Source organism: Marmota monax, unplaced genomic scaffold (genome assembly GCF_021218885.2).
Source record: "Marmota monax isolate L192 unplaced genomic scaffold, Marmota_monax_Labrador192_F-V1.1 WCK01_AAM20220418_F8-fsc00148, whole genome shotgun sequence".
Taxonomy (NCBI): domain Eukaryota; kingdom Metazoa; phylum Chordata; class Mammalia; order Rodentia; family Sciuridae; genus Marmota; species Marmota monax.
Genome location: NW_026693034.1, coordinates 563,707 through 586,154, shown reverse-complemented (window position 1 = coordinate 586,154; position 22,448 = coordinate 563,707). Strand labels below are relative to the sequence as shown.

The 22,448-nt window shown below is 41.8% G+C and overlaps 1 protein-coding gene across 4 annotated transcripts; it reads right to left on the bottom strand.

Moving 5' to 3' along the window:
• Positions 1 to 979: 979 nt before the first annotated feature.
• Znf394 (zinc finger protein 394) lies at positions 980 to 21,942 on the bottom strand. 4 transcript variants are annotated; one of them, XM_046453686.2, is made up of 4 exons: positions 21,323 to 21,942; positions 16,868 to 16,994; positions 11,016 to 12,056; positions 980 to 1,754 (listed from the first exon to the last, which is right to left on the bottom strand). In XM_046453686.2, exons 1-4 carry the CDS (start codon positions 21,809 to 21,811, stop codon positions 1,687 to 1,689), a joined length of 1,725 nt encoding a protein of 574 aa, XP_046309642.1. In that variant the 5' UTR covers positions 21,812 to 21,942; the 3' UTR covers positions 980 to 1,686. The 4 variants fall into 4 exon arrangements, 3 of the variants coding, with proteins under 3 accessions (XP_046309642.1, XP_046309643.1, XP_046309644.1); XR_009227680.1 differs by lacking the exon at positions 980 to 1,754 and adding an exon at positions 16,268 to 16,341 and having other exon boundaries at positions 11,935 to 12,056; XM_046453688.2 differs by lacking the exon at positions 980 to 1,754 and adding an exon at positions 15,799 to 15,847 and having other exon boundaries at positions 12,004 to 12,056.
• Positions 21,943 to 22,448: the final 506 nt, after the last annotated feature.

The window sequence follows — 22,448 nt, the reverse complement described above, 5'->3', positions numbered from 1 at the left end:
TAGTTTTTGTAAATGCTACCTTATCAAAACCCATATAAATTAATGCTGAACTATCTTTAATACACTTTTTCTTTTTTGGTCCCAGGGATTGAACGCAGGGGTGCTTAATCACTGAGCCACATCCCCAGCCTTTTAAAATATTTTATTTAGAGACAGGGTCTTGCTGAGTTGCTTAGGGCCTTGCTAAATTGCTGAGGCTGGCTTTGTACTTGTGATCTTCCTGCCTCAGTATCCCCAACCGCTAGGATTATAGGCAACAATAATTTGTTATGGCAACAATAGAAAACTCATTAATGATTACAGGCGTGCATCATTAAGAGTGATACGGTTAACAACTTGGAAACTTATATGAACATTAAGTACATTAGTTAGAATAAGATCAGAGAAGAAGAACCACTAAGGAATTTATAACTGGAAACTAGATAAGCAATATAAATCTGTTGACATTGCTTTGGTGCTAGGCCTTAAGTCAGCTAGGCTGACAGTTGATAAGAGAAGATGGATGTGGAGTGGAGAAGAACAAGGACAAAGTGAATCTCGCATCTATCTCTTGCTAGACCCACATTGTATTCTCACCACTTCCAAATTCCTACATTGATGACACAGGTAACCTAAAAAAATGAACGCCATGCTTCGCTATAAAGCTGCAAATGAACCTGACTCAGGATTCAGAAAAGTTTAAGGAGATCCTATAAGATCTAGAGGAGCTGGATTTCAGCTTCTACCCTTCTCCTAAATTTGGTGAAAGCTAAAGCCGCTGCTCACTGGGCTGCAGCCCGATGTCAACAAGGAGCCCCGGATAATGACGTGCCTGAACTTCAACAGCTATTATCTTACACTCAACTTCTTTTATTTTTTCCTTAAACCCAACTTCTAAGCTCAAATATGCTTGACGCTCGATGTCTCATGCAAATTTATGTGGCCAATCCTAAAATTAAGCAGTTTGGCAATTCTGAAAAATGAAGTTTTCAGCCAGGCGTGGTTTGCACCCTTTATTCTTGTAATCCCAGGTACTCCAAAGGCTGAGGCAGGAGGATCCCAAGTTCGAGCCAGTCTCAGCAATTTAGCGAGACCCTCGGTAACTTAGGAAGATTCTGTTTCCAGAATAAAAAGAACTAGGGATTCAGCTCCGTTGTAAAACGTCCCTGGGTTCCCCAGACCAAAAAGATACCCAGGAGGACGTAGGACCCAGCCACCCTGCGGGATCAAAGAAGCCGAAAACCCGCTGCGGGACGCCGGTGAGAGTCAGATGAAGTGGGGCGGGGCCTTGCGGTCACATGACAGAATTGGGGCTTCTTCTGCTGTTGATTGGTCCTGGCAAACGCAAGGCCGCCGCGCTCCTGTCCCGACCAGCGAGCTGCAAACCGCAGTCCTAGAATGGACGCTGGTAGGGACTCGGAGCCCGGCCCGTGCGCGTGGGTGGGCGAAATCGCCCAGGACGTTCCTGAGGCCGGGTCAGGGGACCTTTTTCTCTGGTGGGGCTCGCCAAGGGAGGGGACTCCTGGTCGAGCCTGGGAACCCGAAGAGACGGAGCCCAGGTTTCATGGCCGTAGCAGGTGGTCCCAGTGCACCGCGCCGAGGACTTCCTGGAGGAGGCGGCGGGGCGGAATGTCGGAGGAGCGGAGGTTTGAGAGAAACTAGTGTGAGGAGAGCTATGGGTGCCGCTGAGCGAAGACCCCCCGGCCGTCAGGGAAAGCTCCAGGGCGTTTGCGCAGGGTCTCTGACGTCTGTGGCGCTAGCTTTCAGCAGCTTTCCTGCAGAAAAGGAGGAACAAAATCCGATGAATGACTGCTTCTTGCACACAGTGGTTTTCTTATGGGGAAAAGCGAAACGCGATTTTAAATCCAAGGTGCTCACATCATGATGCAGTAGCATTTTAGAGTCTGCCCAAAGTTAACACCAGCTCAAAGTACATTGTGCACACAAAGGAACAGTATGCGGTCGCAGCTTCTGAAGCATCAACGAGCAGGTGCAGTGATCTTGTTGTTAAGTGGCTGTTACAAACTTGCACCGCTTAGGGCAGGTAGAGACGTGCGTAAGCCTACCCTCTGAAGTTGATTGATTGGCCTTTTCATGCGGACAAGAAAAGCGGGTTTTGTTCATGTAGTGCTAGCATCTTGGGGAAATCAGGGTGATTCTAAGTTTTGGTTCCGTGGTGTTTGGGTGGTTGGCGGAGGATTGTACGCAAACCGTGCGTCTATTTGATTTTTCTTGAGCACCGTCTTCACAGTAGCTATTCAACAAATGCAGTTTAGATGATGCAAGGGAGGAGGCCTCTGTCCCAGTCTTGGAGCCACAGATCAGGACAGTTTTTGAAATGACTTTGTTTAAGGGGATGGGGAAAGGGCGAGGGTTTGTGTGGGGGTCTTCCAAACAACGCTTTTAGGGTACGTGGGCTGTATGAGCGGCTTGAAGATGAATTTATATCGTCACCTGTGGTGAGCAGGCTAGTCTGTTATTTCTGTTGTGTAGTCCTCAGTTCCTTCTAGCAAATCACTACACTAGCGGGAATGTGGGTATCCCCAATATCGCCATGGTTGGCTTCCCCTTCCCCAATTTCTGATGTTTTTCCAGTTTCGCTTGAAATTGACTTTAAGTAACAAAGTGATAATCATGGATGCCAACTCACCCAGCACAAGGGGGAATTTTATTGACCAATTCATTTTCTTTCTCTTTTTCTTTTGTGATAAGGATAGAAAGTTTTTTCCCCCCTCACTATATTTATTTTAGCATTTGTATGCTGGCACAGGTGGTTTTAGTGGCTAGAGTTGGCAGTGGGAACGTGATTGGCAATACATAACTACATGTAGAAAAACAAATACAAATATGATGTTACCAGATGTGATCTTACTGCCTAAAGAGCTAGATGGCTAGATTTGGTGAAGAGTCCACTGATGGTTCAAGTGACTAAAGAAAAAAAAATGATAAAACCTATTTCTTATCTAAGTGTACTTATTTGATGAAAGTAACATTAAGTTCACTGAGGAATTCTGAAAATAGAAAAAAAAAACACAAAAAATTAGAATTATCTGTATCCCTGAGAGTAACAATACTGAATTATGATTCAATATTGAGCAAACAATATTGAATACTATAATAGCCTCGTTGTTTATATGCAGCCTGGACTCTTCAATGATCTCCTGAAATTGTTTGTGTGATGTGGAAGTAAATAAATATCACTCAAATGAGAGGAAGCAATGGCTCTTTATTCAGAGCTTCCTCCAACAAGGAAGTCAACCACTAGCACTGAGGTGGGCAGAGCCCCAAAGACAGCAGAGGAAAGCTTTATAGTGGGGGAAAAAAAGAATGCTCAAATAGCCTTGTTTGGGTTTTTTATCTTGGGGATGCTGGTTTAATCTCTGGGGGAATTAATAAAGAAATAATACCAAAATAAATAAATACACATACATACACACACAGAGCAAACATTTTCCTAGGTTAGTAAGGGAACACATGGATTTTTAATATCTGCCTAATACTTAGAACTTCATTGTATTAACATGCTATACTTTATTTATATTCAGTCTCTCTATTAAACACAGTTAATTTGCAGTTTTACACTGCTGGAGCACTATGTCAAACATCTCTGGTATGTTCATCTTTTCCCTAATATTTCTTTAGGGTGTATTTCTTTTCTTTCTTTCTTTTTAGAGAGAGAGAGAGAGAGAGAGAGAGAGAGAGAGAGAGAGAGAATTTTTTAATATTTATTTTTTAGTTTTCGGTGGACACAACATTTTTTATTTTTATGTGGTGCTGAGGATCGAACCCAGTGCCCTGCGCATGCCAGGCAAGTGCGTTACCGCTTGAGCCACATCCCCAGCCCCCCCTTAGGGTGTATTTCTAAGAGTGAATTATTGCTATCTAAGGGCATGAATGTTGTTCAGGCTTTCAATAAAGATTGCCAGTCTTCACAAAGATTGCATCAATTTATGTTCTCATTAGCACTTTTAATTATTATTATTATTTCTGCTTGTCATTGTGGACTCAGAGGGGCGAGACTGAGCCCTGGGACATCTCTCTGCAGTTTATTAACAGCCACCTCCCATTTACTTCTCCATGAGTAGGATCTTGGTTTCCCAAACCTGAGGTGATCTGTCAGCTGGAAAACTGGGACGAGCCATGGATCTGGGATCTGCAGAGTGCTGGGATCAGGAAAGCTTCTAGTGGTGCTTGCCCAGGTGGGTGAGGAGGATGCCCAGGCAAGAGAAGTCGTGAAGAGAAAGGGAAGGCATGCTAAAGAGCTGCTTCTGTGTGCCAAATGTGCAGCATATATTATACCCACTTCCTCATTGCTACTGCCCTGGGAAGGTGGTAGGATGATCATCACCCACCTCTTCCAGATAAAGAAATGGGAAAGGGAAGATGTCTCTCACATAGTGAGAAGGTTCACAGTTGAGATTTGAATTCCAAGTCTGAGAAGCTCATCCTCTTTCTGCTGCAATATGGAATGGCTTCTCTGAAACAGCTGCCTGGTGTTTGCTAAATGGCAGCTCTCATGCTCCTCCCAGAGACCTTCATCCCACCCCTCTGATCCATTCCCCATACCGTTTCCTGCTCTCTTGCTGTAGTATTGTTTTCCTATTCCCTCAGTATTTCTTGATACATCTCCTCTTTCTGCTTCTGCCCTCTGCTTCAAGCTTTCTCACTCTCAACATTGTTGCCATTTTTAGCTGGTCAGTTCTTTGTGGAAGGCTGCTTGTTAAGCAGTGTCCCTGGTCTCTATCCACTGCATGCTAATTATAGCACCTACCCCTTTTGTGACAACCAAAGAGGCTCCAGATGGAGTTCCATCCAGAAGTATTAAAAGCATGCCTATCTAGAATATAAGGTGCTGCCTCTCAAAACTACATTTATGAGACACTACTGAGTACCCATAACGTTGCTTTCTGTCTTCTTGATGGACTTTTTTTTTCTTTTTGATGGTACCGGAGATTGAACCCAGGGCTTTGTGCATGCAAGGCAAGCATTTTATCAGCTGAGCTATAGCCCCAGTTCATGATGGACTTTTTTGTTCACACATTCTTTGGCATATACTTATGTGTTTTTAGTGGGTCTGCTGATACCAAGAGCTCTTTCTAACAGCAGAGTCCTATGGAATTTAGAATTTTGTCCTCTTGGGTAGAATGACGTAAACAAATGAGCACTTCTCAGCATCATTTGCTTGTCTATTATCCCAAACAGTTGGCTGCTTTTCCTTCTGTCTCTTCAGTGGTAGAAAACATCATTTGTCTTTCCTTGTATTTGGCTAGGTCCCGGAGCCAGTTACAAGATGAAAAAGCCAACTACACAGCAAAAAATTTCTGAAGATTTAGAGTCGTATGAGCCATCACTGGTAATGCAGGAAATAACCAAGAAATTTTCAGAAAAGTTATATAGATGTAATGAAGTTGTGGACAGTAGCAAGCTTGTACTCCCCAGTAGTAGCAATGGATATTAAGACTTTCTTGAAAACCTGGATCTTATTCAACATCAGAATGCTCGAACATGGAAGAAACAGGGCAGATGTGGGAAACTCAACCCAAGGTCATTATTTTTGAGGTATGAGCATATTCTTAAAAGAGCAAAGCCTTATGAATGATGTGGAAAAAACATTAGGCATCAGGCAAATTTTGATAAACAGCAAAGAATTCACTTTTTAGAGAATCCCTTTGAATGTTCCATATGTGGACAAACCTTCAAACAACGGTCAACTCTTATTGACCATAAACAAAGTCACCTGCAAAAAAACCCACGTAACTTGTCATGACTTGGAAAGTGTTTCCGTCAGCTTGCATATCTTGTTGAACACATGAGGATTCATACCAAAGAAAAACCCTATAAATGTGGAGAATGTGAAAAAACTTTTAGCTAGAATTCAATCCTTATTCGACATCAGTTAATCCATAGTGGAGAAAAGCCACATAAAAGCCTTGAATGTGGAAAAGCCTTTAGTCGGTTTTCCACCCTTAGGAGCCATCAACAGATTCATAGTAAACAAAACTCTGTAAGTGCAGTGAATGTGGATCTCCTTCAGCACCAGAGAATCCATACCAAGGAGGCATTCTTTGAATGTACAGAATGTGGAAAAACTTTTAGTTTCAAGACAAATCTTAATCAACATGAGATCATTCACACTGGAAAGAGACCTTATAGATGTGACATGTGTGGTAAATCTTTCATTTGGCGAATAAGTTTTATTAAGCATCAGGGTACACACAAAGGACAGGGATATACATGATGGTATCAGAAGAGCTGTCATTTAAAGACCAGAACTTATCATCTACTGCAAGTATATATAACAAGTTTCATGAAAAGTAATAAACAGAACTGAAGTGGTTTTCCTATGTGTACCTTATTTTCCTGCTGTAGCCATGATTTACAGCCAGGCATAGTGGTGCATGCCTATAATCCCAGCAGCTAGGGAGTCTGAGGCTGGAGAATTGCAGGTTTAAAGCCAGCCATGGCAACATAGCAAGGCCCTAAGAAACTTAGTGAGACCCTGACTCAAACTAAAAAAAAAAAAAAAAATGTAGCAGAGTTGGGGCCCAGCTCAGGATGTGTTAAGTTTACTTACTTAGCATGTGTGGGGCTGTAGGTTCAATCCCCAGCACTAAAAAAAAAAAAAAAAAGCTAAAGTTTATAATCTATAAAAAATTAGCAGGGCTGTGGTTGTGGCTCAGTGGTAGAGCGTAGGCCTACCACGTGTGAGGCACTGGGATCGGTCCCCAGCACCACATAAAAATAAATAACAAAATAAAAGTATTAGGGGCTGGGGATGTGGCTCAAGTGGTAGCGCGCTAGCCTGGCAAGCGTGCGGCCCGGGTTCAATCCTCAGCACCACATACAAACAAAGATGTGTCCGCCGAAAACTAAAAAATAAATATTAAAAAAATCACTATTAAAAAAATAAAAGTATTTAAAAAATGACACCATAAAAAATTAGCATGTTACTAGATTCTACTGAATTTTTTTTTTTTTTTGGTACTATTAATTGAAGCCAGGGTGCTTAACCACTCAGCCACATCCTCATCTCTTTTTATATTTTATTTAGAGATAGGGTCTCCTGAGTTGCTTAAGGCCTCACTAAGTTGCTGAGGCTGTCTTTGAACTACCAATCCTCCTACATCAGCCTCCTGAGCTGCTGGGGTTACAGGCGTGTGCCACTGCACCAGGCTCAGTCTATTGAGTTCTAAGTTGGTGTTTGTAGCAGATGCTTTTGGTGTCCCATCCCTGCCCTTCTGGCTTCACCCCTTCTGTGTGCTTAATATGACACTGCAGTGTCTGCATCTTCTTGCCTGGAGGGCATAATGCATCCTGCATGCAACCCTCAACTAGTCACTGATGGAAATGTAAATCAGGCTCATCCTCTTCCCTTGGGTGGAATATCACTGGAGGATTTGTTTCAAGTTTCCCCATGGAAGTACACTCAGCTACTCCTGTGGTAGCTGCCTTATTATCTGCTGTACCCTTTCCGTCTTGTACCGCCTTCACCAGTTTTAACACCTCCTCCACAAGTAATTTGCTATACTCAAAATTTGTTGTTTCCACATTTGCTCCCAGCACATTCTGACAAGATAAATAGGTTGCTGACTGTAGAGTTCTCCCTGGAGCTCAGCCATAAGAGAAATCCTTTTGAAATTTTTTATTTTATATCCTATTATTTTGATATCCTAAACAGACCTAGGTCTATATTAAAAATTGTTGCTATTTAGATCCTCTTATAGTACACAATCTTTAGTTTTTGCTTGATTTTATTTTCTTCTACCAATTCCATAACTTCTTTTTTAAAATATTTATTTTTTAGCTTTAGGTGGACACAATATCTTTATTTTACATTTATGTGGTGCTGAGGATTGAATCCAGTGCCTCATGAATGCTAGGCGAGCACTCTACCACTGAGCCACAACCCCAGCCCCCCATAACTTCTTATCTAGCATATAAAATAAAAATTTTAAAAAGTTCTAGTGAGAATGAGCATTAAAAATATACCACTCTGGAATATTTAACTATTTAAGCGAATGACTTTTGAAACCAGCAGATGCAAAAAGATCACTCTCATCTTTATGCTGTTTTTTAAAAAGAGATTAAATTCCTATATAGAAGCTGTCCTTTCTGTACATCTTGTCATCAAGATGGAAAGTCAAGACTGAGAATTCTGTGCAGCTCTTACTAAAATAACTATATGTAACCACTCCCCCCATATCTTATTTGCCTCTTGACAATTTAGTAATCTAATTGAGTATAAAAGTAACTGCTTCTTTGGGTCATTTACTTATGAAAGTTCTTGTACTATGTAAAATTTGTAGTAAATGAATTTGTATCCTGTTAATCTGTCACTACTTCTTGGGCCCAGCAGGGACCCTAAGAGGATGCAGGTGGAATTTTGCTACACTTTCACAAGCAAGTGGCACCCCATATTCTTGGGAACTCTTACTTCTTTGTGGGAGGAAAATTATGACTGTATATTTGGCTCAAAAATACCTAACCAGTATATTTATGCTGGCCAGCATGAACAGCAAGAGGAAAGATTTGCCACATTGTACATCCCTAAGCAGAATAGTTGAGATGTCAGAAGGAGGAGGTAGTAAGCCAATGAGGAGTAAACAAGCTCCCTTTGTCACCACCTTGGGAGATGGGGGCCTAATGAAAGCATTCCCAAGCCTGAGCACACAGCAGGCTGGTCCAAGCTGCTAAGTCCATTCTGATCAGGTGCACGAGCCATCAACTTTAAGCAGAGAGGTATAACACAGGATCCTGGGAAAACATGAGACAGGCTTAGTGCCAGCTCTGTCACAAGGATATGCAGAGCTGCACTGTTCCGTATGCTAGCCATTAGCCATATGAGGCTGTTTAGTCATTAAAATTAAATAAAACTAAAACTAGACTTCTCAATAGCCACATTTTGAGGACAGCACAGATACAGACTATTCCTGCTGCAGAAAGGTTTACTTGATAGCAGTGGCAGAGAGGACCCAAGGACTTCTTGTGGGCAAACAGTAGGAAAATGGGAGCTTTTTAGTGCTATTTCTTACAATTAAGTTACATGGACCTTTGTAAATGGTCCCTATAAAATTAGAACATTTAGCAGAATTCCCTGGACACAGGAGGGAGGGATAATGATGGTCGGAAGCCTTGCTGAACTAACTTGCTTGGGAGAAGAGAATTCCATCTCAAGAGGGCTTAGAGTGGGGTTAGCCTTACCACCCCACCACCCTACGCCCCAAGAAGCTAGACAGATGCCAACTAAAAGTTCAGGTTGGCAGAAAAAAAAATCACAGGCAAATACCATCAAATGCCAATAATAGGTTGATCATGTGGAACTGTCCTTTATTATTTTCCCAAAAACCCAGTAAGGTGCTTATATTCTTAAATATATTTAAGAGTCAAGGTTCTCAAAGAATTTGAAAAAAAATTGATGCAGTATTTGTTTTGAGTACACAGAGCTAGAAAGATGATTAGATACATTTGTATAAGCTGGGCAAATGCTCTAGTACTGATCTACATTTCCAGGCCTTTTTAAGACAGGGTCTTGATATGTTGCTAGGATGGCCTTGAACTTGTCATCCTCCTGCTTCAGCCTCTTGAGTGGCTGTGATTTCAGGTGTGTGCCACCATGCCTAGCTATTACCTTTCTCTCACCAAATACTTGTGTGCCTCAAGTTGAACCTAACAGGTATGTTAAAGCCAACCCAATGTCCTTCCTCCATCTGGATACAGGGGTAAAAAAAGTGCTGGGAAGTGAAGGAGCAATCAAGTTTGAAAACTTGCAGCTCATATTCTCTGTTACGGTGGGGGTGCATGCGCTCACTGATCCTCTGCTGCTATTCCTGGGGTCCACAGCCCACCACTGCAGAGGATCCAGCTGGAGTAAAGGGCAGAGTAAGTCAATTATGGGATGGAGGACACATACTCAGCTACAGATATAATCTTGCACTGACTGGGCAAGCCTTGAGACCTCCTGAGTTCTCAAGTGTTGATGTCAACCTACCTTTCTCTCTTCCTTTGTAAATGGGATGAAGTAGGTTCTTCTTTTTTTTTTCTTTTTAACAGTTGATTGATATTTGTTTGTTTGTTTATTTATTTGCAGTGCTGAAAACTGAACCCAGTGCCTCACACATGCTAGGCAAATGCTCTACCAGTGAGGTACAGCCCCAGCTCAAGGTAAGTTCTTAGTTCCTTGGAGGGGTGCTTGGAAATTGATGGAGAAATGCAGAGTATTACATAATGCCAATGAATACTGCTGTTAACAAAATAAGCAGCTCTGTCCTCAGGGCCCTCTCTTTTTGAAGACCCCAAGGAAAACCACAGGAGCACTTCTTTATGTTCCACACTATAAGAAGCCTCCTCAGGAAAAATGCTTTAGGCTTTTTGGTATTACAAGAGCCCATACATGTACAGTTCAGTGATGGTTTACTGATAACCTTTTTCAGAAACCAAAAATTATCAAATAATGAACCCTATTCAATAAACTGTTAAAAGGATACTGTGCCAGAAGTGTGTGTGTTTGTAATGATTTTTTTTCTTGTTTTAAAAGAAATCAAGACTCCTAGAATGGGAAAGAAAGAGGGCTATACACAATCTTAAAATGTAAAAACTAGTGTCTCATGTATGTGTTGAAATTTACCAAGTATTTTTAGAATTATGAAGTAGTTGAAATTCTTTCACTATCTAAAGAGCAAGATAATTCCAAGGGCCCAAATTCTTAGGGAAGTAGAGAAGTAATTGAAACAGGAAAGATTTTGTCCAAAAGCAGTAGTGGTGACAAGGACAGAAGTTTGTCACATATTGCTCTTGCTCTTATCAGATGTCATATCTAGTACAAATCTTTTGGAGGGTTTATATTCATTCCTCCTTCACAGAAGTTCTCCATCATAAGTATTTCTTGAGACTCAAGCTGGACTGAATGTACCCTGTGTGGGATGCCTGCAGAAATAGGATTCATGAATGACTGAATGCTCCAAATGCCAAAGAATATAGTTTCTGGACACGAAAATAAATCCAAGTGAGCAAAACATTTCAAAGTGATGGGACTTTACCTTGATGGATCCTTTGGTGTCGGACAAGGTGTGTACTTTGTCTAAAGCTTTCCCCACATTCAACACATTTATAAGGTTTTTCTCCAGTATGAGTTCTCTGGTGTTTAATGAGGGTTGCACTCTGACTGAAGCTTTTCCCACAGTCAGAACATCCATAAGGCTTCTCTCCAGTGTGGATTCTCTGATGTTTAAAGAGGTCTGAGCGCTGTTTGAAGCTCTTCTCACACTCTTCACATTTATAGGGTCTCTCCCCTTTATGTAGTCTCTGATGTCTAAAAAGGTTAGAAACATGGCAGGTCTCCCCACATTCCTCACATTTACAGAACTTCTCTCCAGCATGGGTTCTCTGATGCCGATTGAGATGCGAGCTCTGTCTGAAGTGTTCCCCGCACTTCAAGCATGTATATGGCTTCTCGCCTGTGTGTGTCCTCTGGTGTTTAATCAGGGCAGCACTCTGTCTGAAGCTTTTCTCACATTCTTGGCATTCATAGGGTTTCTCACCTGTGTGAATCCTCTGGTGTTTCAGGAGGTCTGAGCGCTGTTTGAACCTCTTCTCGCAGCGATCACATTTATAAGGTCTTTCTTCATGGAGCCATCTCTGGGTCTCACTGTCAACAGAGTTTTGAGGTTTCACTATGTGATGTTTCACCTGATCAAAACTTTCTTTGCACTTGTTCCCTTGTTCCTCACCATCAACTGGCCTCAGTGATGTCTGGATGTGCTGACCAAGGACAAAGCTGGAACTTTTAGCACTATTCCCAAATTCATTATTTTTGGAGACTCTCTCTTCTGTGGAACCACTGCTGTTGAGATCTGAGATGCTAGTTCTTGATCTGAGTCCTTGTTCTTCAGAATTTTTGAGTTTCAGTGACACAGGGTCTCTCGGGTGCTTTTCTACTCTGTCCTTACACATATTGTAACACTTAGAAAACAGGGAGGCCTTCCCCTGGGAAACTTCTTGTAGCCACACCTGTGGCTCTGCTTCTTCTAAAATTTCTTCTTTTGGAATCAACTCTTTGTTCTCAGCTTTAGTTTCCAAACCTGAAACATTAAAGTACAAACTGCTACCATTCATTTCATCTCTGTGCAATATAGCAAAACAAGCAAGTACTAGCAAAAAAGCAACCCCAGCCTCCTTTTAAGTATTTTCCATTAAATTCCTTAGGTGAAGTTATTTAGTTAACCTGTCTGATATGCTCATATTTGCCAGTGCAAACCCCATATCTTTCCTTTTATACTCATGCCTATGTCAACCAACCCAGCTCTTCTTCCCTAGCCCCACTCCACTGCAGTGATATGTCATTATTTGTGAAAGGTACATTTGGAAGGGCTGACAAGAAAGGATTGAATCTGAAGTACTGGGGGCAGGGGTGGGGCAACAAAAATAAATTCAGAAAAGGAAAAGAAAAAGTTGATATAAAAATAAATAGATAAAAGACATATAATGTTTCTCACAATTCAAAGACATGAGCTTCTATATTATTTTTTAAAATATTTATTTTTTAGTTGTAGTTGGACACAACACCTTTATTTCACTTATTTATTTTTTATGTGGTGCTAAGGATAGAACCCAGGGTCTCACATGTGCAAGGCAAGTGCTCTACCACCCAGCCCCAACCCGAGCCCCAGAGCTTCTGTTATAAGGGCCCACCAACTACTCAGAACAATGAATTAAAAAAATACATCTCGGGCTGGGGTTGTAGCTCAGTGGTACAGCGCTTGCCTAGCATGTGTGAGGCACTGGATTCGATCCTCAGCACTACATAAAAATAAATAAAATAAAGGTATTGTGTCCATCTACAACTAAAAATATTTTAAAAAATACATCTCACACTGAGGCATACAAAGGAAAACACCTAAATGTCTCCACCCAAGACAGATCACACATTGTGCTGTGTTCTTTTATATGCTTGTCAGGTGTGGCCACAAGAGAAGACTGAGGAGAGGCTCTAGGAAACAGTTTATTATACTCACAGTCCTAAGGACAGGAGGCACACCAAGCCATGTAAGCCACATAGGAAGGCAGCAATGGCAGAGGCAGAAGAGATAGGAGTAAGGGAGAACCTAAGCCATGACTTATTGGACAAGAAAGGTAAGAAAGGCAGGGTGAACTGGCGAGGGCTGGCTGTTCTGAATAATTTAGCAGGGCTCCAAGCCATAAAGGTGATCCTTTATTGCCTGGTACCAGACTCTGGGATGACTGAGGCATTGGAATACTGCTGTCTAGGCTGTGTGGACCAGACGGAGGGGGATCTGGGTTGGAGTTCAGGGTTGGTTAATTTGCACAGCAAAGGCATGCTCCTGGCTGAATTCTTTGCTGTCTTTCAGAATGGCTAGCCCTTGGCAATCTCTTTCTCAGTCAGAAAGATTTTAAGATGTCAAAATGTCATAATATACAAAAAGATGAAAAACATGAAGAAAATACACATCAAAGATAAAATACTATAATGGCATCAGAATTTCTCAAAAGCAACATGACAAACTAGATAGAAAATTAACTGTCTTCAAAATTATTTCTAACCTGAAATACCTAGCCATATATCTACCTGAGATGGGTAGTTTACAAAAAGCAAAGACTCATTTAACTCAAAGTTCTTAAGGGTGGGAACTGAAGAGTATTGTGCAGGCATCCAGCAAGGCCCTTCTTACTGCATCATTACATGGCAGAGGGATCACATGGCGAGACAGCAAGCATGTTGTCAGCTCAGGTCTCTCTTCCCCTGCTTATAAAGCCACCAGTCCCACCAATGGGGGCCCCACCCTCTTGACTTTTATCTATTCCTAATCACCTCCCAAAGGTCCCAATTCAAAATACTACCAGGCTGAGTTTGTGGATTAAATTTCCAACTGTAATATTTGGGAAACATGTTCAACCAAAGCATCACACTCTGATCCAAATGTGTGAGAGAGATAAAGATATCTGCAGACATGCCAAGTTTCAAAAGATTTAGTTCCCAAGTATATGTTCTCTGGCAGATGTTCTCTACCAAATCAAGGGGATATACCAAGGAAGAAAATATTACAGAATCCAGTAAAGAGAAAAGGAGTTTCCAGGAAAATGATGAAGGGAATCCTAGGACAAAAGCTGTGTAACAGGCCTGGGAAAGAAGCATTCTGTTCATACCAGAGCAGAGGAAGCTTTGAGGAGGATCTCTGCAAGGGGAAAAATAAAACTGGGAGCACATCCATGACCTAATGATCAATAGAAAACTAAGCAAATGCGGGGCTGTGATTGTGGCTCAGTGATAGAGCGCTCACTTAGCATGTGCGAGGCCCTGGGTTTGATCCTCAGCACCATATAAAAATAAATAAATAAAATAAAGATATTGTGTCCAACAACAACTAAACAATAAATATTAAAAAAAAAAGGTGGGCTAGAGATGTGGCTCAAGTGGTTTCGCGCTCACCTGGCATGCACGGGGCGCTGGGTTCGATCCTCAGCACCACATAAAATAAAATAAAGATGTTGTGTCCACCAAAAACTGAAAAATAAATATTAAAAAATTCTCTCTCTTTCTCTCTTCTCTCTCTCTATAAAAAAAATTTTAAAAAAAGAAAACTAGGAAATGCAAAATGAGGCATTATTAACTCCAGGGAAACAAAAAGTTGCAACAGAAAAGACACATAGGTGAATATAGATAATACTGAAGTATGGTATACTAATTTAACTATAATTATAAACTATAAAAGGCTAATTTAACTGTAGAGAATTATGGACCACTAAATATACATATGCAGGGGGAACAAAATTCTTCATTTTCCCCAGTAGGCAGCCAAGAGACAATAATCGAAATTGGTGGGAGGGGGGGTTAGTAGTACAAGCATCTTATTTAGAAATATAAAAATAAATAGCTGAGTGGCTAGCTGAAAGATTTTTTTTTTAATTTTTGCAAGACTGGGGATTGGATGCAGGGCCTTGGGCATGTTAGGCAAGTACTCTACCATCAATCTACACCCTCAGCAATAGTTAAAAGATTTGAAAATAGTTGCCTATGAGAAGCTAAAATTTGGATTCAGAAGGGTCTGATATTTATCTAAAAGACTCAATAAACACAAAGCACAGAATAAAACATTGAAAGATTTCCCTATATTAAAAATTTAAAATTCTATATAATAAAAGATGCCACAGTAAAAAGGCAAGCCACCTTATACAGCCAAGATGACAAAGGATTAGTATAAAAAAATATCAGGCACAATGGTACATGCCTGTAATCCCAGCAGCTCAGGAGGCTGAGGCAGAAGGCCCACACATTTAAAAAGCCAGCCTTAGAAACTTAGCAAGACACTGTCTCAAGGAAAAAAAAAAAATACGGGGTGGGGTGGGGCGGTGGTGTGTGTGTGTTGTGGGGAGGGGCTGGGGATGTTGCGCAGTGGTTAAGCAAGCCCCTCTGGGTTCAATCCCTGATACCAAAAACAACAAAAAACAAAAACAAAGGCTGAGGGATCAGCAGTATCAGCAGTGTGGGAAGAGAGGGCTTGATAGGCAAAGTGCAGCATTAAACAAGGCAGTCAGGATCAGGCTTCATTGAAAAGGAGTTATTTAAGCAAATTCCTGAAGCTGAGTCAGTGTGTGCTTTACTGAAAATCCAGAGGAGGGACATTCAAGGCAATGAAGTCAATTGGTGCAATCATTACACAGACCAGGAGGCAGGATGTCTGGTACATTCAAGTTCAGCCAGGCAGTGTGGTCAGAGCAGAGTGGATTGCAGACAGTGGGGAGACCAAAGGATGGGTGCTCAAGGAGGAAGGTTCCCAGCATCAAAGGACAATCAATGGCTCTCACCCTCATGAAATGAAAGCCACTGTAGGTCCTGAGTGACATGACCCAACATCTGAAAAGGAACAATCAGGCTGCTGTGTGAAGATGTCATGCCACCAGCCAATTTCACCAAATGTTGACAAGAATGCAGAGAATGAAAAATTCTCATAAGTGGCTTATAGGCATATAAATTGGTGATAAGCTCTGTGGACAGCAAGAGGGGCATACATCTTTGCATACTGTATATTCTCTTTGGAATCACCCATATATGAATACAGGGATGTAACAAGAATGTTCAGTGTCACATTGTAATGGTGAAAAACTAGACACCTAAATGCCCATTGGCAGAATGGAAGGTTAATTTTGGAGTTTTCACACAGCAAATAAGGTGTTAAAAGAAAGCTTAATTATATCTGATCTGTGACTGAATGTATATAAAGAAATATAAAACATGTGTGGAAAGGATAAATACCACAATCAGGATATTGGTTACCTCTGGAGAAAGAGCATGGGGAATAGCTTCAAGGAGGGTACATGAGGCTTCACTTTAGCTATGACTTCTTATTTCTTGGGGGAATAGAAAACAAAATCAATATGGCCAAATATTAAGATTTGATAAGCCTGGGTGGTAAATAAACAGTTGCTCATTATCTTTTTATATTTTCTCTAAGTGTAAAGTATTAAAAATAACTAAAATAAAAAGCTGAATCAAGCCGGGAATGGTGGCACACGCCAGTAATCCCAGTGGCTCGGGAAGCTGAGGCAGGAAAATATCAAGTTCAAAGCCAGCCTCAGCAAAAGCAAGGCACTAAGCAACTCATTGAGACCCTGTCTCTAAATAAAATACAAAAATAGGGCTGGGGATGTGGCTCAGTTGTCGAGTATCCCTGAATTCAATCCCCGGTACCCACCACCCCCAAAAGCTGAATCTGTCACTTAGCAACAGAGAATAGAAAGGTCCTGCTTGGGTCACAGAAGAAACTCTAAAGCTCTTGGCTCACATCTGTACATGGTAGAATGGCTCGGGAAATGCAGTGAACTGAGCCCTTCACAAATTACATACATTATAAATCAGCAGAGTAATAGCACTCACTATGCAGGACTGTGCTCCCATTATCCTTCTGTACATTCTCCCTGCAGAAGTCCCTTTGAGCTGTGTCCAGCTGCTCCCACTCCTCCCAGGGTAGAGACACGGCCACATCCTTGAGTGTCACCAATCCCTGGAACAACATGAGATTCCTATTCAATACCTGCTGTCCCTGGGCAGCACTGTCACTAGTCTGAATATGAGGTGAAACTCCAGAGAGTACTGAGAAGAGGAAGCACTGAGAACCAACCATAGCTATTCAGTTTGGGCCAATGAGTCTTGTACTGAGCGGGGAGATTTGAAGGGATTGACATTGTCTTGTAATCCTAAAAAGCTTTTCTGTGTACTGCCTACACTAATTTGGGGTAGGCAGGAGCAAATACTTAATGCATGTTATATCACTGTGGTTTATCAAAACGGAAACTTGATATAGATGAGAAATATATAACCAGAAACTTTCACATTCCAGTGCTGACACTCTGAGATGCTGTTTCCTTATGAGCAAAAGACACACCTCAGCCAGAGGGTGCTAAGTCCTTTCAGTTCTCTGCCCTTGGCTACTTTATAATAAGATAATTATGCAACAAGACACTCTTTGAGATGGCTTATTAAATGTAAGCTGACTACTTCTGTGGGTGAATGCCACAATATATAGAAAGGGAAGATTCTAAAAGTGGTGAGGGAGATGTTTTTCCAGTTCTAGTGTGGGTCATAAATTAACTCCAAGGCTCTTCCACTCACCGTACTGTGTGTATGTACATATATGTCGACCCATGCCTATGTGTATTTACAGGTTAAGTATCCTGTATCTGAAATGCTTGGGAGCAAAAATGTCAGAGTTTAGAGTTCAGATTTTGGAATATTTGCATAAATTTTACTGGCTGAGCAGTCCTAATCTAAAAATTCAAAATCTTTTTTTTTTTTTTGGTGCCAGTAATTGAACCCAGGGTGTTTAACCACTGAGCCACATCTCTAGCCGTTTTTACTTTTTGTTTTGAGGCAGAGTCTTGCTAAGTTGCTTAGGGCCTTGCTAAATTGCTGAGGTTGGCTTTGAACTTGGGATCCTCCTGCCTCAGCCTCCTGAGTCACTGGGATTACAGGTGTGTGCCACTGCACCTGGCTAAAATCTAAAAATTCTTGAGTTTCAAGCTCCTACAACAAATAAGTATTGCAACAAATGTCAATAGTGCTGAAGTTAAGAAACTCTGCCTGTTATCATGCTAAAATATGAAATGGCCATCTTTTTTCTTTTTTTGTCTATAGTCTCCAAATTATATTTCAAAACCAGTAATGGAGTACCTTTCAGAATATTAGTACTATTTTTTCTAGTATTCTTCTGAAGAGTCTACCACACGGTTGTATTTTAACATCTGAAAACCCAAAAATAATTAGGATTGTAAATAAGATGTACATAAGTATATAGCTGTGGACCAGGAATCAAAGGCAGGAGACACTGTTAAATAAACCTGTGGAGAACGGTGACTTGGATCATGGTCTCTGACTGCCTTGTGGCTGTGGATGCACTTGTACTGGGAATTTTCTGTGCAAACATGCAGGTCAAGATTGCCCAGTTGTTATGGCAACATCCTGCCTGAGGAAGCTCTGTGTAAAGGCACAGAACTATATCAGTCTTGACCCTGATCTCAGACACCAGCTGCCAGGGATAAATAATTCTGGACATAATAAGATAACCACAATGCCTTGTAAGTGCCATGACTTTCAGGCTTTGCAGAAACTTTCCCATAAATCACCTTTATGTGTGTGTGTACTGGGGATTGAACTGAGGGGCACTTGACCACTGAACCACATCTCCAGCTCTATTTTTTGTATTTTATTTAGAGACAGGATTTCACTGTGTTGCTTAGCACCTTGCCGTTGCTGAGGCTGGCTTTGAACTTGTGATCCTCCAGAGCCACTGAGATTAAGGGTGTGTGCCACCACACCCAGCTCATAAATAACCTTTTGATGATAAAACCTACATAATAAACATGCTGTACTAGCTCTGGGTCACTGTTCCTCCAGCAGAGGATGGTGTCCCACCTGGTCCCAGCTTGCTTTCTATAAGTGTTATTGTGTTTTTCTTAACACCCAACTGGTCCTTGCCAGTTTCTAAGGTTCGGCCATGCAAGTTGTGGCATGAACCCTCACATTTTAAACAGATAGATATGGTTACGGAATCTGGATCTCCTCTTTCCCAGATGGACACTTTTCCTATTTTACAGTTTTTTGACCCTAAACGTCTGTGCCTCATATTTATCTCTGAAATGAGAGAGGATGACACCGCCATGGTATTTTTTAGCTACTAGATTTTATTTGTCTTCAATTGCTGCAAAAGGCCATATGCTAGGGGCTGGAGTTGTAGCTCAGTGGTAGAGCACTTGCCTGGCACGTGTGAGGCACTGGGTTTGATCCTCAGTACCACATAAAAATAAATAAAGATATGGTGTCCATCTATACAACTAAAAAGTATTTTTTTTAAAAAAGGCCATATGCTAAAACCAAATATTAATGACTTTTGGCTACTACTTTCATTCTTGTGGATAATTACAAACAAAATAAAACCTAATAGCAAGCTGCCATGACACAGATGATCACTTATTTTCAGAGTGGGCAGTGTTTAAAAACTACCTAAGAGATATAGATGGAAACTTCAGAGAATGCTTTGCAAACACAGTACTGGAAATCTTCAGATTCTAAGGATTGGGAAACCCAGTACTGTGTAATAAAGTCAATCTCCTGCTGATTTCAGTGACATTCCTTTCTTCCTACCTTTAAAGCTAAAGCTGGAGGGCTGAGGTTGTGGCTCTGTGGTAAAGCGTTTGGCTAGCATGTATGAGGCACTGGATTCTATCCCAAGCACCTCATTAAAAAAACAACAACAAAAAAAAAAAAACTAAACTAAGCTAAATAAACAAAATAAAGGTATTTTGTCCATCTACAACTAATAATATTGAATTAAAAAACCCCAAAGCTGGAGTGTTCTGGTTTGTTGTTCAATGGTGTCAATACTCATACAACAAAATACCCTTTTTCATTTTTTGCTTTTAGTGGAAAAGAAATATGGAGTAATGTGCAGAAGAATGTAAGGTCATTCATAAAAGACTGACATAGAGCAATGAACAAAGATCTGCTAATGTTATGACACCTTATCACAAAAATATTTGATTCTAGGGCCGGGGTTGCAGCTCAGTGGTAGAGCACTTGCCTTGCATGCATGAGGCATCCTCAGCACCACATAAAAAAAATAAATAAAGATATTGTGTACATCTACAACTGAAAAAATATTTTAAAAAATTTGACTCTCAACTGCTGCATTTTTCTTTCTTTCTTTCTTTCTTTTTTTTGGTACTGGGAATTGAACCCAAGGGAGCTTTACCACTGAGGTACAGTCCGCAGTCCTTTTTATTTTTAGACAGGGTCTCTCTAAATTGCCAAGAGAGCCTGGAATTTACGATTCTCCTGCCTCAGCCTCCAGAATCACTGGAATCACAGGCAAGTGATATTGTGCCAGGCTGCGGTATGTCTGTCATGACTAGAACTAGTTAGCTTTGGCTTTAGTCCTGCAGCAGCAAAATGGAATTCAATGGCAAGTACCATAAAGGTACAGAATTAGGTCCAGTGAATCCCTTAATGCAACAAGGCTCATTTTAAGTCCAACAGTAGCCAAGGACTGTGGCACCCTATAATCCCAGCTACTCAAGGGGAGGTTGAGGCAGGAGGATTGCTCAAGTTTGAGACAACACAGCAAGGTCCTAAGCAACTTATGAGACTAAAGTAAAAAAACAAAAAGGGCTAGGGATAAACTTAGTGGTAAAGAATCTCTGGGTTCAATCAGCTACCCGCCCCCCCAAATCCAACAGTAATCCACAAATCATTATTACATCAAATATACTTTCGCTAAAAACCCACCAGTGGGCTGGAGTGTAGCTCAGTGGTAGAACATTTGGCTGGCATGTGTGAGGCATGGGTTTGATCATCAGCACTATAAATAAATAAATAAATAAACGTTACTGTGTTCATCTACAACTAAAAAAAAAAAAAAAATTAAAAAAGCCCACCACTGCTGCAGCTTCCGACTCCCCAACTGATATCAAGTAATGTCTGCAAATTGAAAAATAAAAAAGTACAACCAACTTCACTGTGGGAGGCGGGGATAACTAAGCTGTTAAAAAGCAAAACGGGATGTTCACATTAAAGATGCTGAGAAATTGCTGTTCTAAGTTGTTTAAGGACATAAGCCCGCTTTCCATCCTGACATCATTCTTTTCCAGTCCAGTAAAAGAAGAGGGTGTCTTGCAATGGATAACCAGTAATTTGCTTGATGCTAAGTCCTTACTAGGCCCTGCTTGCTATGGAAATAAAACAAAGTTCACACAAAATGTAACAAGGGAGAAAGAATGTCGGCCACTCGGAGCATCCCTCACACTCCCACCATCCAGAACAGGCCTTTCCCCTTCTCACCGGGGGTGAGGTCCCGCCCAGCGCTCTCTGGAGAGCCCGCGCCACAGCCTCTTCCCCACTCTCTGGGCAGTGGTCCCGCACCCAGGCCTGGAGTTCGTGGAGTAGGATGGTCAGGAACTGCTCCAGCAGTTCCAGGATCTGCTCCTTCGAGCGCATCTCAGGCCTAAGCCACCGACGACAGAGTTCCCTGAGCCGACTTAGCGCCTCTTCGGGTCCATCCACCTCCTGGTAACGCAACTGCCTAAACTGCTGTCGAAAAGTTTCGGGGTCCTGCCAGGCCCCGGGCGGGTCGGACTCCAGACCTCCGACGGAGTCTTCCTCCACCTTCACTATGAAAAGCCCCTCAGGTAGGGGCTGCGCGGCGACCCTGGATCTCGCGGCCATCCGCGCCTTTGGGCAAACAAGCTCGAACCCATCTTTTTCCGGCACTTGCTGACTTTCCCAGAGTCTTGCCTTCAGATGAGAAGACAGCAAACCCCAGGAACTCATGGGCCCTCCTCAAAGCGAGGGCTCACGGCAATCGTGTCCCACACACCCGACTCCACGCAGCCCGCTGTCCACTAGGCACTCGCCTAGCACCGGGGATACCCCGGCACCCCCTAGGTCCTTTGATAGAAAAAAAAAAAAAAAAAAAAAACCAGCCTACGCAGGAAGTGCGTCACCGATCCCTGCGGTGCCCGCTCCAGCATTTCCGGGGCCTCTCCAGGCGGCCCGGAGGACTGAGATGCATCTCGGTGGTTTACCATCCTTCTCACTCCCGCCATCCCGAGGCGGCGACTCCTGTGCTGATTTCTGCATCTGGAGAAAATAACCGGTTTAGGAGCAGTTGATAGGACAAGGAACTGTCAGAGTTGGGAGAAAACAAAAAAGAACTTTAACTGCTTCTGTGTACGTCACATGTTATGGCCTTTGATTCTCTCAAAGATGAGGAAACTGTGGCTGGAAGAAGTCTTGCCTGATAATCAATAGGCTTGTGACTAATAAATGAGACCAACATGCCCATTTCAAACTCCAAAACTGAGCACTTTCCACTGATACATGTTCAGTTATTGTAATTTTTCTCCCCCCAAAGCGATTTCTTCGCCCAAGCTATTTGGTTCATTTATTCATTCATCTATTCAAGAAA

Excerpts from the sequence above, each read along its gene's own strand:
- Znf394 (XM_046453686.2), bottom strand. The coding sequence starts at position 21,811 with ATGAGTTCCTGGGGTTTGCTGTCTTCTCATCTGAAGGCAAGACTCTGG. Across the intron at positions 16,995-21,322 it reads TGGGCGGGACCTCACCCCCG|GGATTGGTGACACTCAAGGA; the intron begins GTGAGAAGGGGA and ends ATGTTGTTCCAG. Across the intron at positions 12,057-16,867 it reads TGGGAGCACAGTCCTGCATA|GTTTGGAAACTAAAGCTGAG; the intron begins GTGAGTGCTATT and ends TTAATGTTTCAG.